Below are 20,191 nucleotides of genomic sequence, written 5' to 3' on the forward strand. Positions count from 1 at the left end.
TGTTGAGAAAACCAGGGGTGGCCAGGGACTCTGGAGAGGGGCGGGGGCCTCCTCCAGGGCTGCTCAAGCAGAGGTCCCTTTGTCCTAACAGGCTTCCCAACAAGGGCTGAGTACACTCGGGCACTTGCCTGCACCCCGGGTTAAGTGGATGAGGGGCACATAGGGTACTTGGTGGGCCTGGAGCCTCTGTGTAGCTTGGAAGCACTTTGCTTCAGACCAATGCAAACTTTAGGATGTCTGCAGGCTGCAGAAGGATGGCAGAACATCCTATCCCACAGAGCTCCCTAGCCACCCCTCAGATCCTGGACCTGGTGGCCTCGGGAGAGCAGAATAAACCCCCAGACATCTAAAAGGAACCCACACAAGCCACAGGCGTCAACTAGAAGCCAGTGTGAGCCAGCCACCTTGTCTATACAGCACAAAGATGGAGGAGGAAGACAAGAGGAAGGACAGACAGAGAGCATGTGGAGGCCGGGATCCAGGGAGGGTCGTAGAGATCAGGAAGGTGGAGAAGACTCAGTGGGAGGCACAAGGTTCTGTCAGCTGCCAGAAACACACCTGCTTCTGCTCAGGGCCGGGCAGCAGCATGCGGAACCTCTGTGCGAACTCATCGAATGTGTAGCGGATGGGAAAGCCTGACTTGCGGATCTGCACTGTCTCCATCATGCCGGAATAACGCAGCTGCTGAATGCACAGCTCTCGGTCAAACAGCTGTGGGGAGAGAAGACCGGGATGAGGAGCCAAAGATCTCACCCTCCAAAACCACTCACGGTTGCTACAGCTAGGGGAGGGGCAACTTGCCTAGGGACCCACCCAGACATCCCCCAAAGTCCACAACAACTCAAAAAATGCATGCTTGAACTAAAATGACTTGTTTTTATTGGGGGTCAGGTGCTGCCCAGAAGTTGATATATAGTTGAGCATGAATGACAATCTATTTAAGCATGCACACAGATTTCAAATGACTTTCTGAAGATAGCGGTGAGAGTGGATGAAATGTCTCCAAGGACATAAAAGACAATGACACAGAAACTGGAACCCGGGTCAGTTGTGGTGGCCCACACATAGGACACCTGGAGGCAAAAGCAGGAGGCTCATGAGGCCAGCCTTGGCTGTATAGTGAGACAAAAGAGGAGGAGGGTGGAGGGTGGAGATACTGGTTTAGTTTTGTGTCAGCTTGACACGGGCTAGAGTCATTTGGGAAGAGGAGCCTGAGTTGAGAAAATGCCTCCACCAGGTTGGCCTGTGGGCAAGCCTGTACTACATGAAGCTGCAACTGTCTCTCACCCTAGCGCCAAACTTATTCTAGTATCTTCTTTTGCTCTTCCGGTCTTTCGTAATTAGTGATTCATGTGGGAGGGCCCAGCCCAGGTGGACAGTGTCATCCCTAGGCTGGTGGTATAAGAAAGCAGGTTGAGGAAGCCACGAGGAGCAAGCCAATAAGCCACAACCCTACATGGAGTCCCTGACTCCAGATTCCTGCCCGGTTTTGAGTTCCTTCCCTGAGTGATGGACTGTGAGGTGGAACTGTAACCTGAAATAAACCCTTTGCTCCTCAAGTTTTTTTGGTCATGGTGTTTATCAGAGTGATAGAAACTCTATCCAAGATAGTGCCTGATAAACTACAGCAAAAGTTGTCCTCTGGCCTCCACCCCCCCCCCCCCAGCACACACACACAGAGGGGAGGAGAGAGAGAGAGAGAGAAGGAATGCAGTGTTTTAAGTGGGCCTTGCTTGCATCAGCATGGACGCTGCCCTAATAAAGGCAGTGTTGCCGTACCTCTCCTCCTCAGTGGAAGGAGGAGGAGACTCTACTAAAGGCAGGGACTCTGTAGGTCCAAGCTTGTCCTCTCTTCCTCTGGATGGACATAAACAACAGGATGGAGGGAGAGAGAGCTGAGGTTGGAAGCTAATGTGGCTGACAGGAATCTGGGTATGGTAGCTTCCCTTCTGTCTCCGAGACTCTGGAGGGGACTCTCAACTTGAAGTATTAGGGGAGATGACACCCTTTAAACAGATGAGCAATGGGCAGGTTGGTGAGGGTCACCATGGGCAGTCCTGGGTGAATGGCCAGCTGTTATTGACTGAGCATGTCCTGAAAGTCTGTAGTTTTGTTTAATCTCCACAACATTGTACATAATGGGCATGCTTGGCTCTGATTTAAAGATGAGATACCTGAAGGACAGGGCCATGTTCTTTAGTGACTGAGCCTGTCTGGTCCTCAGTCTAGGCCTCTCCTCCACAATTCACAGCAGGTAACTGCTGCCACTGAGATGAATTCTGGTCAGTGACACCACAGAATGTGAGCCTCAGCCTAGGGCAGGCAGTGTGGCTACCTGCAGGACCTCTAAGAGCAAGAATAAGAGTTGTCTAAGCTGGCAGTGGTGGGGCACACCTTTAATCCAGCCTTTGGGAGGCAGAGGCAGGTGGATATCTGTGAGTTCAAGGCCAGCCTGGTCTACAGAATGAGTTACAAGGGAGCAAAAGTTACACAGAGAAACCCTGTCTCAAAAAACAACAAAACAAAACAAAACAAAGAGTTGTCTAGCTACTGCCTATAGCAGCTGTCTAGACTAGTGTGATTGGCCCCCATAAATTCATAGGGAGTGGCACTATTGGGAGGTGTGGCCTTATTGAAGTAGGTGTGGCCTTGTTGGAGGACATATATCGCCATGGGGGTGGGCTTTGAGGTCTCTTATGTTCAAGATACTGCCCAATGTCTCAGACCACTTCCTGTTTCCCCGCACGAGATGTAGAACTCTCAGCTCCTTCTCCAGCACCATGTCTGCCTGCACACTGGCATGTCCCACCATGATGACAATGAACTGAACCTCTGAACTGTAAGCCACAATGAAATGTTTTCCTTTATAAGAGTTGCTGTGGTTATGGTGTCCTTTCACAGCAATAGAAACCCTAATGAAGACAACTAGCTTTTATAAAACAGCCTCAATATATACAATTGCATTCTACTTAAAAGGTTCTTCGCCTAATGTAATATTTACTTATTAGATTTTTTTATATTACATTTATTTAGTGTGTGTGTGTGTGTGTGTGTGTGTGTGTGTGTGCGCGTGCACGCACGCGCGCATCATGGCATGTATATGGAGGCGAGAAAACAACTTGTGGCATCTGGTTCTCTACTTCCATCACATGAGTCCTAGGGATCAAACTCAGGACATCAGGCTTGGCAGCAAGTGCCTGCACCCACTGAGCCATTTGTCAGCCCAAATGCAATTTTCTTTCTAGGAAAGTATGACAACCTGCCTTTTGAACCACTGGAACCCACATGAAATGTCACCACCACCACCACCACTACCAATAACAACAACAACAACAAACCTAGGCGTGTCCAGACAATATCAGTGATGGTAGGAGGAGGTGAGCAGACCTCAGGGCCTGCTGGCTAGCTAGTCTAACTAAATCTGCAAGCTCCAGGTTCTTGGAGACACCCTGTCTTAACAAATAAGGTGCAGGGGCTGGAGCAGTGGCTCAGTAGTTCAGAGCGCATGTACTTCTACTGAAGACCTAAGTTCCAAGCATCCTGGTTCAGGTGGTTCACAAGGCCCACAATTCCAACTACAGGGGATCTGATGCCCTCTTTTGGCCTCTACAAGCAATTGCACTCACGGGCACATGTGCCCACACAGACACGCATGCACACACATACTTTTTTTTTTTTTTTAAAGGGGAGTGGTTGCTGGAGAGACGGCCCAGTAGTTAAGAACACTGGCTGCTCTTCCAGAGGTCCTAGGTTTGCATTCCAGCACCCACATTATGGCTCACAACTGTCCATAACTCCAGTTCTAGGGGAGTTCCAGCTCTAGTTCCACTTCTGGCCTTGATGGGCACCAGGCACACACATGATGCACACATACATGCAGGCCAAACATCCATACATATAAAACAAAATAATTTAAAAACTATATGACTTGGAGAGTAATAAAAGAAGATAGCAAATATCAATCTCTATCCTCCATGTACACATATGTGCACCCCCACAATACACACATGCATACACACACTAAGATGTACACATAAATATCTTTATTCCCCTACGGCATGGTTTTTAGTTATCTTGTCTTTGCAAACCATATTTCCTAGTTTGGGGAGCCCCTGTGCTTACAGACTTTTAGGGATCAGGCCATCACAGGCGTCCACCTTGTCCCCACCACCTGAGGATAAAGCTCCTGCAGTTCTTACCACAGGAGTGGATCTGACTCTTAAGTGCCAGCATTTGAAATAGCTGTTGCCTCCTGCTAAGTGTGGCTTCTACATGGGAGACATGCCATAGCATCACCTCCTACCTGTGTTTACTCCTTCCGGATGACATAGTGTCTTTTGTATCAAAAGGTTAGCTGAGACAAGACCACTCCGTTTTGAGAAAATGCCATGTTGCAAACCTCTGCATAAGTTTATAGCATCTAGTTCCCAGACGTAAGTATTGATTCTCTTGAGTTTTGCCTTCCCAAAAGTCAACTTTGGCCCGAAGGGTCAAACTGCACAGCTCCACACAGATGAGCCAATCGTGTAAGAATGTGAGGCCAGACTGTGCCCAACAAGAGCGTGCACAGCATCCTGGAGCCCTAGAAGCCCAGCAGACTCCCCACTACATGTGCTTGCTTGCTGGAGCTGACGGCTGCTGATCCCCCATCTACAGAGGTGAAGCTTGCCTTTCAAAGATACTTTGGGTCATGTGGGCATCCTTGTGACCACAGCTTCATTTCTGACATCCCATAAACAAGACTAAGTCTGACTTTAGGGAAGTCGAGAAAAATGAGGCTCAGAGCCCGGCCAAGCACACACAGCAGATGATGGGGAGGGGGCTAAAAAGCTAGGGTGTGAGTGAACTACACTGCAGGCCACTGCGCCACAACCAAGTCATGCCAGTTTTCTGTGACCTGGGGCCAGTTGACAGCTATAATGCTGGCCATGCCCTGGATGTTAACTCTAGGTGTCAGCCCCTCAGGACCACCCCGTCGTGGCATGCCCCCAGCCTCTCCTAGTTACCAGCGGCTTCTTGTACTCATTGGGTTTGATGCAGCGGATGAAGTAGGGCTGGCAGTGGGTCAGGATCCTCATCAGCTGCTCCAGGGACTGTTTGAACTGGCCTGCGAGGGTCAGGGGGCGCTTGGTGGAGTCTGACGGCTGCCAAGAGAAAGCAGGAGGCATAAGGGCAGGGAGGCTACGCCTGGGGAACCGGGACCATGCCACCGTGGGGGCTGCCACCCAGGACAAAGGTACACACTTCCCCCTCCATTCCTCCCTCATACCTGCTTTCCTTTCCCTTCTTACTTCCTTCTCTCCCTTCCCTCCATCCTTCCTTCTTTCCTTCCTTCCCCTCATTCATTTCTTCTCTCCCTTTTTCCCCTTCTCTACTTCTCTCTTTTTAAAGATGAGTTTTAAAAATTTCATGTGCATTGGTGTTTTCCTGCCTATATGTCTGTGCGAGGGTGTCAGACCCCCTGGAACTGAAGTCACAGACAGTTATGAGCTGCCATGTGATTGCTGGGAATTGAACACGGGTCCTCTGGAAGAACAGCCAGTGCTCTTAACCTCTGAGCCAGGTCTCCAACCCATTTCCCTTCTTTTATACTTCCCTCTCTTCCCCTTCCTTCTGTATTACTCTCCCTCTTCTCTCTCCTTTTCTCCTCCTTCCTTCTCTCTCTTTCCTTTATCCTTTCTCTCCTCTTCTCTCCTTTACCACCAGCATAAGCCTCCTTGGGTGCCAGCTACATGCTGGGGATGCTGGATGCTGGAGAAGCTGCATGCTGGGGAAGCTGCATGCTGGGGAAGCTGCATGCTGGGGATGCTGCATGCTGGGGATGCTGCATGCTGGGGAAGCTGCATGCTGGGGATGCTGCATGCTTGGGGAAGCTGCATGCTTGGGGATGCTGCATGCTGGGTAAGCTGCATGCTGGGGATGCTGCATGCTGGGGAAGCTGCATGCTGGGGACCCCTAGTGAATCAAGGCTCTCCTGGTCACATCTGTCTGGGCCAGTGCCTTGGAGTGAGGGTGGCAGGTAAGTCGCCCACCTTGAAGGCAGGCTGGCTTCCTGCCTTCATCTGGCGGATGGTGCCATGGCCCAGCTTTGTCTGTGGTGACTCCAGGTTGAATATCTCCTTCAGGAACTTGTTTTTGGAGGAGTGAACCAGGCTGAGGATGTCTGTGCTCAGCACATCTCGGTTCTTCTCCAGGAAGCCTGTGGAGACAGCAGGGACAGCCTTCAGGCCAATAGAGCCATCTCCCCATCCCTTGAGTTAGACGAGAATGCCTGGAGGGACTCCAGACTGTCCTGCTGAAGCAAACTGTCTATTTTCCTCTCAGACAAAACTTCTGTCTCCACTAAGTCACATCTGACCTCTGTCTAAACTCTCAGCCACCTGCATCCCATACCCACTCACCACTGTTGTGTAAATGAATACAGTTATTCTGCTTCTGACGTCTTGGGCATTCTGATAGGGTTGTTTTCCTAACTAGAACACCTGGCCTTCAGAAATGGGGGATGGATAGTGTTCTAGGCTGAATTGCATCCACCCAAATATATTTATTGGGGTCCTTGCCTCCAGTACTTATGGATCCAGTATGGATCTCCTGTTTGAAGAGACGGCTTTGTGTGCATGTGAATGTGCATGTGTGTGTAGGTGTGGTACCCATATGTGCCTGTGTATGTGGAGGTCAGGTGTTGTTGACTTTTTTTTTTTTTTTTTTTTTTTTTTTTTTTTTTTGAGCCAGAGTCCCTCATTAGCCTGGAATTCACCAAATAGGCTAGGCTGCTATCCAGAGAGCCCCAGCGGTCTGCCTCCCCAGTGTTGGGATTCCAGGGGGCAGGCTATGTCCAGCCTTTTTCTTTCTTTTTTTTAACGTGACTTCTGAGGATTGACTCCGGTCATCATGCTTGCAGAGAGAGCACTTTACTGACTGAGCTGTCGCCCCAATCTGAGAGGGGCCTTTACATGATCAAGGCAAAGTGAGGTTAAGAGGGTAGGTCTTGACCCAGTATGGCCAGTGTCATTAAATTCTGAGAGAGGACTGTGTGAGGTCACAAGGAGAGATGGATACCTATGAGCCATGATCATGTGAGGTCATGGTACAACAGGGTAGTCCAAAGGAAAATGAGACACTTTAGCATTTTTGCTTATTGCTTTATTGTTTTTGAGACTAAGTCTCATAGAGGCCCAGGCTGACTTTGAACTTGCTTTGAAGCTGAGGATGACCTTGAACATCTAATCCTCCTGTTTTCACCTCCCGACTGCTGGGATTACAGGTGTGTACCACAAGCCTAGTTTACAAAGTGCTGGGGCTCAAATGCCAGGGCATCATGCATACTAGGCAAGACTTTGAGCTAAATACCCAGCCTTGGTTTTGTTTCTTAAAACTTGTGTGTGCATGCGTACATGCGTGTGTGCATGTGTGTGCATGGGTATATGCATTTGTGTATGAGATTATGGGCCTGAGTATGCCATGGTGCCTGTGTGGCGGTCAGAGAACTTCCCTTCTGCCTTTAACGTTGGCTACACCAGGCTATTGGTCCTTGACTTCCAGGGATCCCCCTGTCTCCACATGCCATTTTCACCACAACTGTGCTGAGACTGTGGATGTGAGCTGTGTCTGATTCGAGAAGTGTCTGATTTTTGTGGGTTCTGGGTATTCTAAATTAGGTCCTTGTGCTCGGAGAAAGAAGTTTCCTGAATCTTAGCATCCTCTTTGAAGGGCTCTAGCAGGCCGGAGCAAACATAGAGCTGATGGTTTTTTGCCCTTTACTCTTCTCTCCCATTCCCTCTACTTTGCTAAACTGTTAGATTACATTCCTAGCCACCAAAGTCTGTTCCCTTATTTGGCCACTTCCTCCTCCTGAGGCTGACCATCAAGGTTCAGCTATGAAAGTATTGAAGTCCAGCAATCAAAAGGCCTCTTTTGGCTACCATATTTGGCCAATCTAAATTAAACACCGCATCCTAACACTGGATTTCCCCTTTCCCTTTATAAACTGTCATTTGCCTATAGGCCACATCTGTCTCCTTGCTATCCAGAGGCAGATCTTTGTCCCTCTGGGGCAAATATCCTTCCGTCTCTCCCTTGTCCCTTTCCTCCTCTCTTTCTTGTCTCCTGTTCCCAGCCCTTTGTCCCTCTGGAGCAAATAACTCTCCTTTGGCTGAAAGCTTGGTTTTGTGTCCTATGCCAAGTCTGGTCTTTCACTCTTAAGTTAAATGTCACTTCAAAACAAAACAAAACAAAAACAAAAACAAAACCCCTCACTCTTGAATATTAGAGGTGCTAGGGAATGGGCTCAATGTCCTCTTTGGATTCTGGGAGTACGATTGCTAATATTGGTTGTCAATTTGACTACATCTGCCAGATTCTCGGCCTTCCCATCAGAAGACAGCCATTGCTGGACCAGAGCCTGGAAACTCCTCTGATAAATGCCCTTTCAACATAGATTGATTCTACTAGTTCTGTTCTTCTAGAGAACACAGATTAATACAGGGACTCTCTCTTTCTCAAGAGCTTAAAGTCAGGGTGTGGCAGGGACTGTGAAGGAGCCCCACCATCTTCTGAGTTTTCCAACAGAATTCCCCCACCTCCAGCACCCTGCTTCCTCTTGGTAAGTTGCCAGCCTTTCTGCACCTCTGTCTCTCCAAAGGAAAAACATGCAAGGATTGTCCCTAGAATAGTATCTCTACTTAAAGACGTCTATGGATGATGCCCACCTACCCTGTTTTCCTGACCACAAGAGCACACTGGCCACCTTCCTATTATTCTAAGCACAACAGATTGACACCTTAGACCTTTGCTTCTCTACTCAATACTACGAGTAACCTGACTAGAACATGAAGTCAGCTCATGGAATCAATGTCTAAAAGTAAAATCTAAACCTTGTAATCTAATCTTGTAAGAATGTCTATGAGAGGGAACTGGGGTTATGGCTCAGGTGGGAGAGTGCTTGCCTAGCATGCATGATTCCCTGGGTTCGATTCCCAGCACAAATATCAGCACTTGGGGGGTGGAGGCAGGAGGATCAGGAGTTGAAGGTGGTTTTCAGTAACATAGTGAGTTGAAGGCAGCCTGGACTATAGGAGATTCTGCTTTATAGCACACAGAAGGCAGGGGTATTAGAGGCCAGCCTGGCTACACAGCAAGTTCCTGGGCAGGCAAGGCTACTTAGGGAGACCCTGTCTCAAAACAAAAACAACAAGAAAGAGAACCTTCGTGACACTAGACTTGACAGTGGACTACAAGCTATGACATGGGCAACAAAGGAGAAGAGATAAACCAGACTTCTTTAAAATAAAACCTTCAGCACCATTAAGAAAGTGAAATGAAGCCAGGTGTGGTGTCCACACACATGTAATGCCAGGGATTTTGGAGGTGGAGGATGAGCTATGCATCATACCCTTATCTAAAAAGCAAACAAGCAAACAAGCAAAAACAAAAAGCAAGGAATTGGAATATAGTTCGGTGGGAGAGAGCACTTGCCTACTGTGTGTTAGACCCTGAGCTCCATCCACAGACACCAAAACAACAGTGAAACACAAGCCCCTCAGGATGGGAAAAAATTTAAAACTATGTATCTGACAAGGTACTTATAGCCAGAGTATAGAAAGCACTATTATAGGCCAGTGAGATGGCTCAGCAGGTAAAGGTACCCGAGTTCAATCCCTGGGACCCACATTGTGGGAGGAGAGAACTGACTCCTATTAAGTCATGCTCTGATAACACAAGTTCAAACACATGTGGAAAAGCTGGAACTCTCTTACATGTCTGTTAAATATGTAAAATAGCACAGCTGCTTTAGAAAGAGTTTTGTGGCTCCTCAAAAACTACACATGACCTAACAATCTGCTGCTGGATATATGCGGAGAAAACTGAAATCTATGTCCACACAAAAGCCTGCACTGGATACCCACTGTGTTATATAAAATAGTTGTACAGTGGAAACAACTGAAATATCCATCAGTTGAAGAGAGAAACAAAATATGGGTCAAGAACACAGAACATTCTTCTGCAATAAGAAGAAACAAGGGAGGCTGGAGAGATGACTCAGCTGGTAAAGCACTTAGTGTGCAAGGATGGGGGCTTTGGGTCGGTCCCTCTCACGGCCATCAACACAGACAGACTTCAAAGAAACCAGACACACAGGACTATACATGCTATGTGCAATGGTTAGTGTTTTGTCAGTCTGCCAGAATCTAGAGTCAACCTGGTAGACAGGCCCCTGGGAGATTATCTTTATTGCATTAGTTGAGGCAGAGAAATCTACCCACAGTGGGCGGAACTGTTCCCTGGCTGGGATCCTGGACTGTGTATGTGGAGAAAGAGAGCTGAACATCAGTCTGCGTTCATCCTTCACTGTCCCCTGACTACCTCCTTCCTAAGATATACTGAGTTGGCCCCAAGTGGGTTATACACAGAGTTGTGCTCACCTTCTGCCTGGTAGTATACTTCACCCGCAAAGTGTATGATCCCAAATCGGGTGTCATGGATGTTCCTGGGTCTCAGGAAGGACTTGTTGTTGGCATGGACGCTGTTCAGTTTCTGCAGCATAGTGGCGTCTGTCCCCTGGAAGAACCCGGATGCTTTATGGGCTGAGGACCCAGAGTCATGAGGGGTCGGCAGGCGAACCCACAGAGGCAAAACAAGCTAGACTTAGGATGACTTATGGCTCACTACTGATGGACAATTAGCTCACATTGGTTGGTAACATACAGGGAAGACTCGGGAACAGAGATTAGGGGCTACTCCCTGGACAGCTTTCCTACTCTACCCACTGGACATCATCCAGGTCCTTAATCTGGGAAGCCTTCCTGCAGGAGGTGTGCTGAGCTGGGGCTTGTTAGGCAGAGGTGCTGACAACCATGTGCACAAGTATACCCTCCACACTCGACACCATGGAGTTGCTTGACCTCAGAGGAGAGGCTCAGGCTCCAGGCGTCCACTCTGCGGACGATGCAGACACATGCCTGTGGGAAGCGGCTCTCCTCATCTAGGAGGGAGATGATGCTCATGGGCTTGACAGCCAGCAGGTCGAGGATGGGCTGGTTGTCGGTGTAGTGGATGTAGTCCCAGGAGATGTTCTCAGAGAGGTACTCCTCCTGCTCCATGGTGAACACGTGTTTCACAAAGAATTGCTGCAGGTGCTCGTTGGCGAAGTTGATGCAGAGCTGTTCAAAGCTGTGGAATCAGCACCATCATCTCAGTGTGGAGCAGGGGCGGCTGGGTACCACTGCTGCCTGGGGAGCCCTGGAGTCATGAGGCATCTTTGCCCCAGACATGTACTGTGTGCACACAGAGCCCCATGCGTATACACCTCTAAGTACATGTTTCCTTTTTCTCTGACTCCAGGGGACTCTTAGGGCCCAGGCTCCGACCCTAAAAGCTCTGGAAGAGCACCCCTGCCTTCACTTCCCCACTGGCTACCTGTTGCCTCGGACTCTGCCCTGGATATCACCTGCCCACCTGGTTTCCTTCCCTGGCCTTCACCACAGTGATGACTGGTGGCCATGCTCACACCTGCTTCCAGTTGTTCTGGGACACTGGATCAGAGATGTTCTGCCTGAGTTCACTCATTTCTAAACTCAAAGGCCAGGAATGGTCCACAAAAGCTCTGTGATGAGTCAGTGCTATTGATTTCTGCTACCACCCTGACCCCGTGTGGTAAGTCACTGTAGATCAGAAAGGGAGTCAGAGGTTCTCGGTGTGTGTGTGTGTGTGTGTGTGTGTGTGTGTGTGTGTGTGTGTGTAATTAACCTAATTTATTCATCCTTGATGCCATGCAGCTTAGCTTTTTGACACTGGGTCTCTTCAGTTCAGCCAGCCTGGCTAGCCTCTGGGCCACATGGCTCCTTCCTGTCTTTACCTGTCCAGCACTGGCATTACGAGCATGTGCCACTGCCCCCATGCCCAGATTTCCCCACGAGCTCTGAAGGAGAAAAACTCAAGCTCGCATGACAAGCACTGTACTGACTAAGTGGTCCTCCTCCTAGCCCTTTGTATACAGTTTTCAGAAATGATGTAGGTCAAAATCTTTATACCTATTGTTCTGGAAATTTTCAAAGCCAAATATATCCAGGAGACCAATGGCCCTCCGCACACTTTGGGGTTCCTGGGCTGGCGGTGTGAAGATGGCAGCATTAATCTTCTTGACAATCCACAGGAAGAGGTGCCCATAGATGCCCTGGGGAAACACAGGGTGACACTTTGGTCTCTGAGCCAAAGGAAGACACCATCACCTAGAAAGGCTGCCTGCAGATTGGTGACCCTGGCCTCCCAAGAGCTGGGACCTGCCCATCCATCTCTGTTCTGCCCCACCCTGTGGCTTTGTACCTTGACAAAGGCATCTCTCCGGTCTGCAGCCTGTGCTATGTTCAAGGGCCTGGAGACGTACTCTCCACGGATGGGGATTGTGTATTTGATCAAACAGTCTCGGAGAGCCTGGTGCTGCACCTGGGAAGGGAGTGGGAGCGTGTCACACCTGTGCAGCGGAGCCTGGCTTGGGACTTGAACCTGTTCCTCTTCCCTCTTGTGACCAAAGACCCCTTGATGGCAGAAAATGCTTTGAACCAAAACCAGGGCCGTGAGGGTCCCAGCCTTGATCTCATGAGTGCCTTTACAATGTTTATGGAAGACTGCCTGTTGGCAAACCTGAACGTGCTGGTCTCCTGGGAAAAAGAGCAAGGGACGTTTGGAGAGGAGTGAGCCCTCCCCACCACGCAGAGAAGACAAAGCTGGCCTGGGCCAAAGTTTTGGAGCATGTGCTACAGTTTGAGTGTGTGTCCCTGAGTTTCTATGTTGACTCATGGTCCACAAATTTGTGTGTCAGTGATGTTTAGACGTGGGACTTTGGGAGGTGACTGGTTTGTGAGGATTTCTTTTGCTTTCTGGGACCTTCTTTGCTGAGCCAAAGACTAATTTGGACCAGAGAAATGCACAGCCTATGTGGAGTAATACAAAATGGACATTCTGGTGGGTATGAGGCTTGGACCCCAAGAGGAACCCACAGCGAGTGAGTGGGTGGGAATAGAACCACTGAAAGGCAGGAGAAGGTACAGAAAAGAGGGAGAAGACACATTCACTGAATGTGGCCACTTCAGTTGTTAATAATCCGCTCACCCTGTCCCCGCCCTGGTGTTTACTCCCAGGAGTCCACAGTGCAGATGGGCTCAGAGCCTGGGAGAGGGTGGGAGACACAGCAGGGAACTGGACAGAGCTATGAGAATCGGGTTTTCGGCTCTGTCAGCCGAAGGCCCCAAGGTCTCTCACAGGGATCCGAACTAGCAGATACACTGATCCAGTACCTCTAGCAACTTCATCGCAAAGGAGAAGGCCGAAGTTTCCGTCACGTCAGAGGAATCCAGGTTCTCGAAGACGGCAGCTGGGAGAGAAGCAGTGGTCTTGAGAGAGAAATCTGACGTGATGCACAGAGGGCCCAGGCAGTCTGTGTCTACACCTTAGCAAACACTGTGCTCAGGTGAGTATACCATCTCTCCCGGAACCTTCTCCCAGGAGACTGAATATCCCCACTGACCACCAGTCATTATCAACTTAGCTGAACCAGGGAAACACGCCATGGTCCCTTTATCTGGCTAGGTCAGGACCCAAGGACATTGGGGCCTAGCTGGGGCGTGGGAGACTGGGTTGGGATACTGAGTAGATGCTGATGCTTGTGAGCCTGACTGGGGTTTGTTATGAGAGGAGACAGGCTGCCGGCTTCCTTTGCTCCACTATGCTGTCTTCAGTAGCCCGGATAGTTGTGTATTTGTGACGTCAGATGATGGAGCACCAGTTGTGAGCAGCGGTCTCAACTACATCTCTACTTCAAGTTCCTTCTCTTTGCACGACTGTCCACCTCAGGAGTAGCTGCCTAACAGGAACTAAGCAGGGTTGTCTTACCTTTAAAAGCTCGAGAACTGAGGATGTAGCATAGTGGTAGAGTGCCTGCCTACTGTGCGTAAGAATCTGGGTTCAATCCCAAGTCTCTCTCTCTCTCTCTCTCTCTCTCACACACACACACACACACACACACACACACACACACACACACACACACACATACACATACACCACTCTCTAAGTTTTAGGAAAACCATTTCTTTGCTTTTTCATTATCTTTTAATTGCCTACATTATGTCCCTATATGGCACTTAGGAGGTGTGTGTGTGTGTGTGTGTGTGTGTGTGTGTGTGTGTGTGTGTACATGTCCATGTGTGTGCACATGTGTATGTCCAGCGGCCAACAGGTGGCTTCCTTGATCACTCTCCACCTTATATCTTGTGTTTATGTGCATGCACATGTGTGTAGGGTACATGCATGTGTACATTATTAGTACATGTCGTATACATGCATTAATATGTGGGTGTGGATGCACTTACACATGCATGCGTGTAAGTATGAAGGCCAGTCGTCAATGTTGGGTATCTTTCACTATTGCCGGCCACCTTATCTTTTTTGAGACAGTGTCTGTCCCTGAACCTGGGCCGGGCTCATCATTTGATTTGACCGGCTGGTCGGGACCTGCCTGTCCTAGCCACCACCCTCTCACCATCACTGGAGTTACAAACACACAAACTCCACCTTACTTTCTTGAGCCAGGGTCTGCCTGAACCAAGAGCTCACTCAATTTGGCTAGACTGACTGGCTAGTGAGCTTCAGGGATCCTTCTGTCTCAGCCTCCCCTGCATTGGATTGAGTGTGCACCTAGCCTTTTCTGTGGGTCCCAGGGATCCAGAACCAATCCCTCAGGCTTGTGTGGAAAACATCTTATTGACTGAGCCATCTGTCCAGCCCCCAGGCCCTGAGGTTGACTGTGTCTAACTTTCATGTTGACATGATCTATCTAGTGCTCTGAGCTGGGCACGTCTCAGGGTGCCACCGGCCAGGACCCTTTCATCCTCCAAGCACTTTCATTTCTCACAAATTGATTTTGTAGGTTCACACATGGGTTTGTGTACTTTGGTTTACCCTGACCATGAGTGGGTAGCTCTCTGGGGTCCCCGCTAACCATGGAGTGGCTGACCTGATTCTTTTAAACAATTTTTTGGGGTGGATGTGTATGCACATGTGGAGGCTGGAGGTTGTTGTTGAAGGGTTTCCTTAACCATCTGCATTTTATTTTATTTTATTTTTTTTTTGAGACAGAATCTCTCACTGTACTAGAGCTCACGGTTTCAGCTAGACAGGCCTGTCAGTGAGGTCCAGGACCTTCCTGCCTCTGCCTCCCTACCACTGGGGTTGCAGGCACTTGCCACCGTGCCTGGCTTTTTACATGGATCTTGGGGATCCAAACTCAGGTCCTTACGCTTGCCTGTCAACAGCCTGACTGATAGTTATCTCCTTGGCCCATGACCTGATTCTTTACGTCTAGAGGCCCCATGTCTTCTCCTCAGACTTGTGAGGACTACAAAATCATAGCCACATTTTTAGGATGTATTTTTCCAAGACTAAGTTGGATCACATGATCCTTCTGGCACAAGGAGCCAGATACTTCTTTCTCCTGCTGTTCCTATCCCTCTACTCTTCCCCCTCAGGGGTGTTATCAAGACAAGAACAACATTACCCATAAACTCCACATTCCCCAGGTGGAGGATGGCTGCCAGCAGCTTGCTGATGTCCCAGTTCTCAGAGTCTGAGAAATGAAGGATCTTCATGGCTGAGCGAACATGAGCATAGTCCTTGGTGTCATTGAGTCCCTCATAGGATGTGCAGTTCCCCTACCGGAACAGGACAACGCGTCAGATGACCCAGTCACCCCAGATCTCACCTCCTCCAGCCAGGAGCCAGCAAGGCCAACCTGGCTCAGGAACGTAGTTCAAGTTCCCTGAAAAGTCAGCCTAGAAGCTCTGGTTGGACTCTGAAGGGCAACATCCATATAACCAAACTTAGAAAAAAAAAATCAGCTGGGTGGTGGTGGTGCACGCCTTTAATCCCAGCACTCAGGAGGCAGACCCAGGCGGATCTCTGTGAGTTCGAGGCCAGCCTGGTCTCCAAAGCAAGTTCTAGGAAAGGCGCAAAGCTACACAGAGAAACCCTGTTTCGAACAAAACAAAACAACAACAACAACAAAAAAAAATACCCAAGAGATTCCCAGGGGCAAGACCACAGGAAGGTATTCTAAGGAGACACACATGCTCCTTCATTTGGCTTTCAGACTTTGAAACAACAAACCCTAAGATCTGGGAGAAGAGAAAGGTCTAGTGCCAGCCAGAGGGAGAGATTTCACAGTTCTGACCACTTCCTAGGAAGACTGGAACTGAGACAAGTGCTGTGGATATCACTCTGTGTAAATAAAGTTCTGATTGGCCAGTGGCCAGGCAGGAAGTATAGGCGGGACAAGAGAGAAGAGAATTCTGGGAAGTAGAAGGTTGGAGGGAGACACCGCCACATGTAAAGACACTGGTAAGCCACAAGCCATGTGGCAAAGTATAGACTAACAGAAATGGGTTAATTTAAGATAGAAAAGGTAGATAACAAGCAGCCTGCCACGGCCACATAGTTTGTAAGCGATATAAGTTTTTGTGTGCTTTCTTGGTTGGGTCTGAGCGACTGTGGGACTGGTGGGTAAGAGAGATTTGTCCTGACTGGGCCAGGCAGGAAAACTCTAACTACAGACAAGGATGCTTAGTTATGCATAGCTTACGCCTTCCATGTAAACGTAAATTTCATGGCAGGACCCCATGTCTAGACCAGCCTGGAGGATGCTTGACTTTGTGCCTTTTCCCAGTGTGGCTGCATTGAAGAAATCTTTCTCTGCTTTGTGCCTGATCAGTTGTCTGCTTAATTAACTTATTGGAGATAGGTGGCCGAGCCCGGCTTGTCAGAGCTGCCAGGGCCCAGGCTCTGACCCTGACAACTCCACTGGCACCGTAGCTAGAGCACACCTGGGCTTTGCTGGCAGCACTGGTGACCGAGTGAGTCCCTTCACTGGGCTATTTAGCACCCATCCATCTTGAGCCTGTCTGGCCTGTCTCTTGGGGACATAGTGGCCTCATTCCCTTAGGAAGCACTTCTCAAGTATGAATACAAACAGGACCTGTGCTTCTTGCTAGGAGTTAGGAAAGAATGACCCATAGCTCTTCACCCATAGCTATATATCTAAGAGGAGCAGGCAAGAGGCCAATGACCTGCCGTGGGCTCTTACCAGTGCTAAGACCAAAGAGGCCAAGCCTAGCTGGGCGGTGGTGGCGCACGCCTTTAACCCCAGTACTTGGGAGGCAGAGGCAGACAGATCTCAGTAAGTTCGAGGCCACCCTGGTCTTCAAAGTGAGTTCCAGGACAACCAAGACTGTCACACTGAGAAACTCCGCCTTGAAACACAAAACAAAGAGGCCAAGCCTAGCCCTCCTGGGAAGTACAGAGAGGTTCCCTGCAGAAGGTATCTGAGCTGGGCCTCTCACAGGGCAGGGGCTGATGGGACAGAGTTGGGAGGTGGGGTCCAAGGGCCGCTGAAAGGAGGGTCAGATCCTGGAGAAGAATGAATGAAGCTATGCCAAAGGTTTGAACTTCTAGTATCTGATTGTTATCAGAGAGGTTTGCACTGTGAGGTCTCCTTAGCCACAAGTAGATGGTAGATCAAAGATCAAAGCTGGTCACAGGGACACCCCAAAAGACAACTACTGCCATGTTCTAGGTGAGGACTGATGAGGACTTTGAAGAAGTGACCACCACTTCAAAGTCAAAGGGAAGGAGAGGAAAGTGATCCCAGAAGTGGAATATGTCACCATGGCTGCGAATCTCACTGTCCTGGAAAGCAGGGGCCAGGGAGGGCAGAGCTCATGTTCTGAGAGCTTGTAGTCTAGGGGAACCTACAGGGAAGGGAGCAAGAGTCTGTGGATAACCATCTGTTGTTCTGGGAGCCTCTTGTAGGCCTGGGAGGCTTCAGAAGAAGATGGGGTATGGGAAAGGACCAGAGCCTAGCTTGGAGTTCCAGGAGTACCTGGAGCAAAAGGGGAAAAGGAGGCAGGCCTCTAAGGTGGTCACACAATTGTTTCCAGCAGGAAGGAAAGGGGACCCGGCACTCACCTCAAGCCCAGCTAGAGGAGAAGCATCTCAGCAGTCAAGATTGGGGTTTGAGCATGTGCTAGACCGTCCCTTCCTCCCTTTGCTTCTGAGGAGTAAGTTGGGAAGAGGAGTTGGGGGCTCACCATGGTCAGGTAATGGTAGTCAGAGGCCATGCCCAGACCCAGCAGTTTCTTCTCTTCCGGGCTCATCCCCATCAGCATGCAGTAGAAAATGTGGTAGTTCCGTTCCTCTGCAGCCTAGGAGGAAGGGCATTGAAAGAGACACGTGAGCAAGTCCCCCAGAACCTCCCCAGTTTCAGCTTGATGATCTTCCAGCCACCTGTGGCTCTAGCATTTACACAAGGACCAGCCTGCACTCCGAGGTCACCTGTGTTCCAAGAAGCAGAAGAGTCTGGGTACCATCTGAGGAGCCAAGAGGCTAGCCTGACATCACTTCCTAGCCCAGAAAGCCATACAGGGTTCTGCAACTTGCTGTTTCATGGGATTTGTAGTCACCCAGTGACTCTCTGGAGAGTCAATGGCTATGGGCTTGTGTAGATGTGGGGTTTGCTTGTCTGTTTGCTTGTTTGTTTGTTTTTGAGACAGGATTTCTCTATATAGCAGCTCTGCTCTGACTATCTGGAACTCACTCTGTAGGCCAGGCTGGTCTTGAACTCACAGAGATCCACCTGCCTCTGCCTCCCAAGTGCTGGGATTAAAGGCGTGTGCCACCCCTGCCAGACTAGATGTGGGTTTGTAAATACTATTTATAAGCACATCTTCACTTTGAAAATTCAGACTGTCAACTGTGTTCTTTCTACCTTGCTTCTCCTCCTCAAATCTCCACTTCCCCTCCTCAGAAACCCTTCAGGGTTTGTGTTTCTTCTAGACCTTAAATTCATTTCTATAACTTACTTATATAATGTATCTATATATAGTTTTGTTTGTGTGGAAGTATGTGTTCTTGTGTGTGCAGGTCTGTGTCTACAAACGTGAATGTGGTGGCTATTGGACACTCTTGGATGTACTTTCTTGGGAGTCTATCTTGTTTTTGGAGACAGGGTCTTTCACTGACCCAGAACCAGGAAAGTAGGCCAGGCTGACTGGTCAGCAAACCCCCAGGATCCTCCCGTCTCTACCCTAAGTCCTGGTCACATGGCCTTCTATTCTGTTATCTGGGTCCCTCTGCCACAACTTCCAAAAGACCTTGTCTCAGATTTGTCCCAACCAGGCCTCAGAGTTAATTCCAGGGGAGGTGAGGCATGGTAGGCACCAAAGAATGAAGAAATGAACATGGATGAAAACGGGATTCGAAGTTCAAAGTCATACCTGCACCTACATAGCAATTAGAAAGAAAGGTAGATACATCAGAGCTAGGAAGATGGCTCATTTGGGAAAGTATTTGCCATGCAAGAACATGAGTTCAAATCCTCCCTACTCATGTGAAAAGCTGAATATGGTGGTGTACACCTGTAATGCTAGTGCTGGGAAGGCAAACAGGATCCCTTGGGCATGCTGACCAGCTAGTCTTGTTGAATCAGTGAGTGGCCTGCATCCAAAAACAAGATGGAGGGTGATAGAGGAAGATGTCCAACATCAACTGTCTGGCTGCCACACAAATGTGCACACATGCTTATCTGCACATACACAAACATGTATATATGCATACACCACATATGCATATGGACAGGTTGTCTGGACAAGAAATTCAAAGCTGAGAAAATTCAGTTGTCCCATTGCAGCAATACTGAGAAGCACATGGAATCTGGGAGGTGACAGAGGAGAGGAGCAAGACAGTGAGGAAGCCCCAGGCGGTGGTAGAGTCTCACCTGCCGGCAGACTCTCGACTTCTCCAGAAGGAAGTGCTCAATGCTGGCACCCTCGATCACCCCGCTAGAGTTGAAGTGGATGTCAATGTACTTCCCGAAGCGGCTGGAGTTGTCATTCCGGACGGTCTTGGCATTGCCAAAGGCTGAGGGTAAAAGGGAGGTGCTCACCAAAGGAGCAGAAAGGAGAAAGTTTCCATTTAGGAGTCATCTGGGTAGGTTCTCCGGGGAGATGGATGAAAGGTTTGGAGTCTAGGGTTCAAGGATCAGCAGTGAGGTGGTTGTCCTTTGGGGGCAGAAGTTCATTATTAGAGTCACCACTGCTTTGGACAGACAGACAGCATGACCCCAATACTGCAGATAGACAGCATGTCT

General features: G+C 49.2%; 1 protein-coding gene across 1 annotated transcript in view; it reads right to left on the reverse strand.

Annotated features, from left to right (window-relative positions):
- The window catches only part of Myo7b (myosin VIIB), a 72,420-nt gene that overhangs the window by 33,284 nt on the left and 18,945 nt on the right, over positions 1-20,191 (reverse strand). The window contains 11 exon segments of the mRNA XM_036205245.1: positions 559-711; positions 5,007-5,144; positions 6,033-6,199; positions 10,422-10,557; positions 10,959-11,169; positions 12,030-12,172; positions 12,322-12,441; positions 13,293-13,369; positions 15,551-15,704; positions 18,135-18,248; positions 19,820-19,962. Coding sequence (XP_036061138.1) covers positions 559-711; positions 5,007-5,144; positions 6,033-6,199; positions 10,422-10,557; positions 10,959-11,169; positions 12,030-12,172; positions 12,322-12,441; positions 13,293-13,369; positions 15,551-15,704; positions 18,135-18,248; positions 19,820-19,962 — 1,556 coding nt within the window.

Source organism: Onychomys torridus, chromosome 13 (assembly GCF_903995425.1).
Source record: "Onychomys torridus chromosome 13, mOncTor1.1, whole genome shotgun sequence".
Classification (NCBI taxonomy): domain Eukaryota; kingdom Metazoa; phylum Chordata; class Mammalia; order Rodentia; family Cricetidae; genus Onychomys; species Onychomys torridus.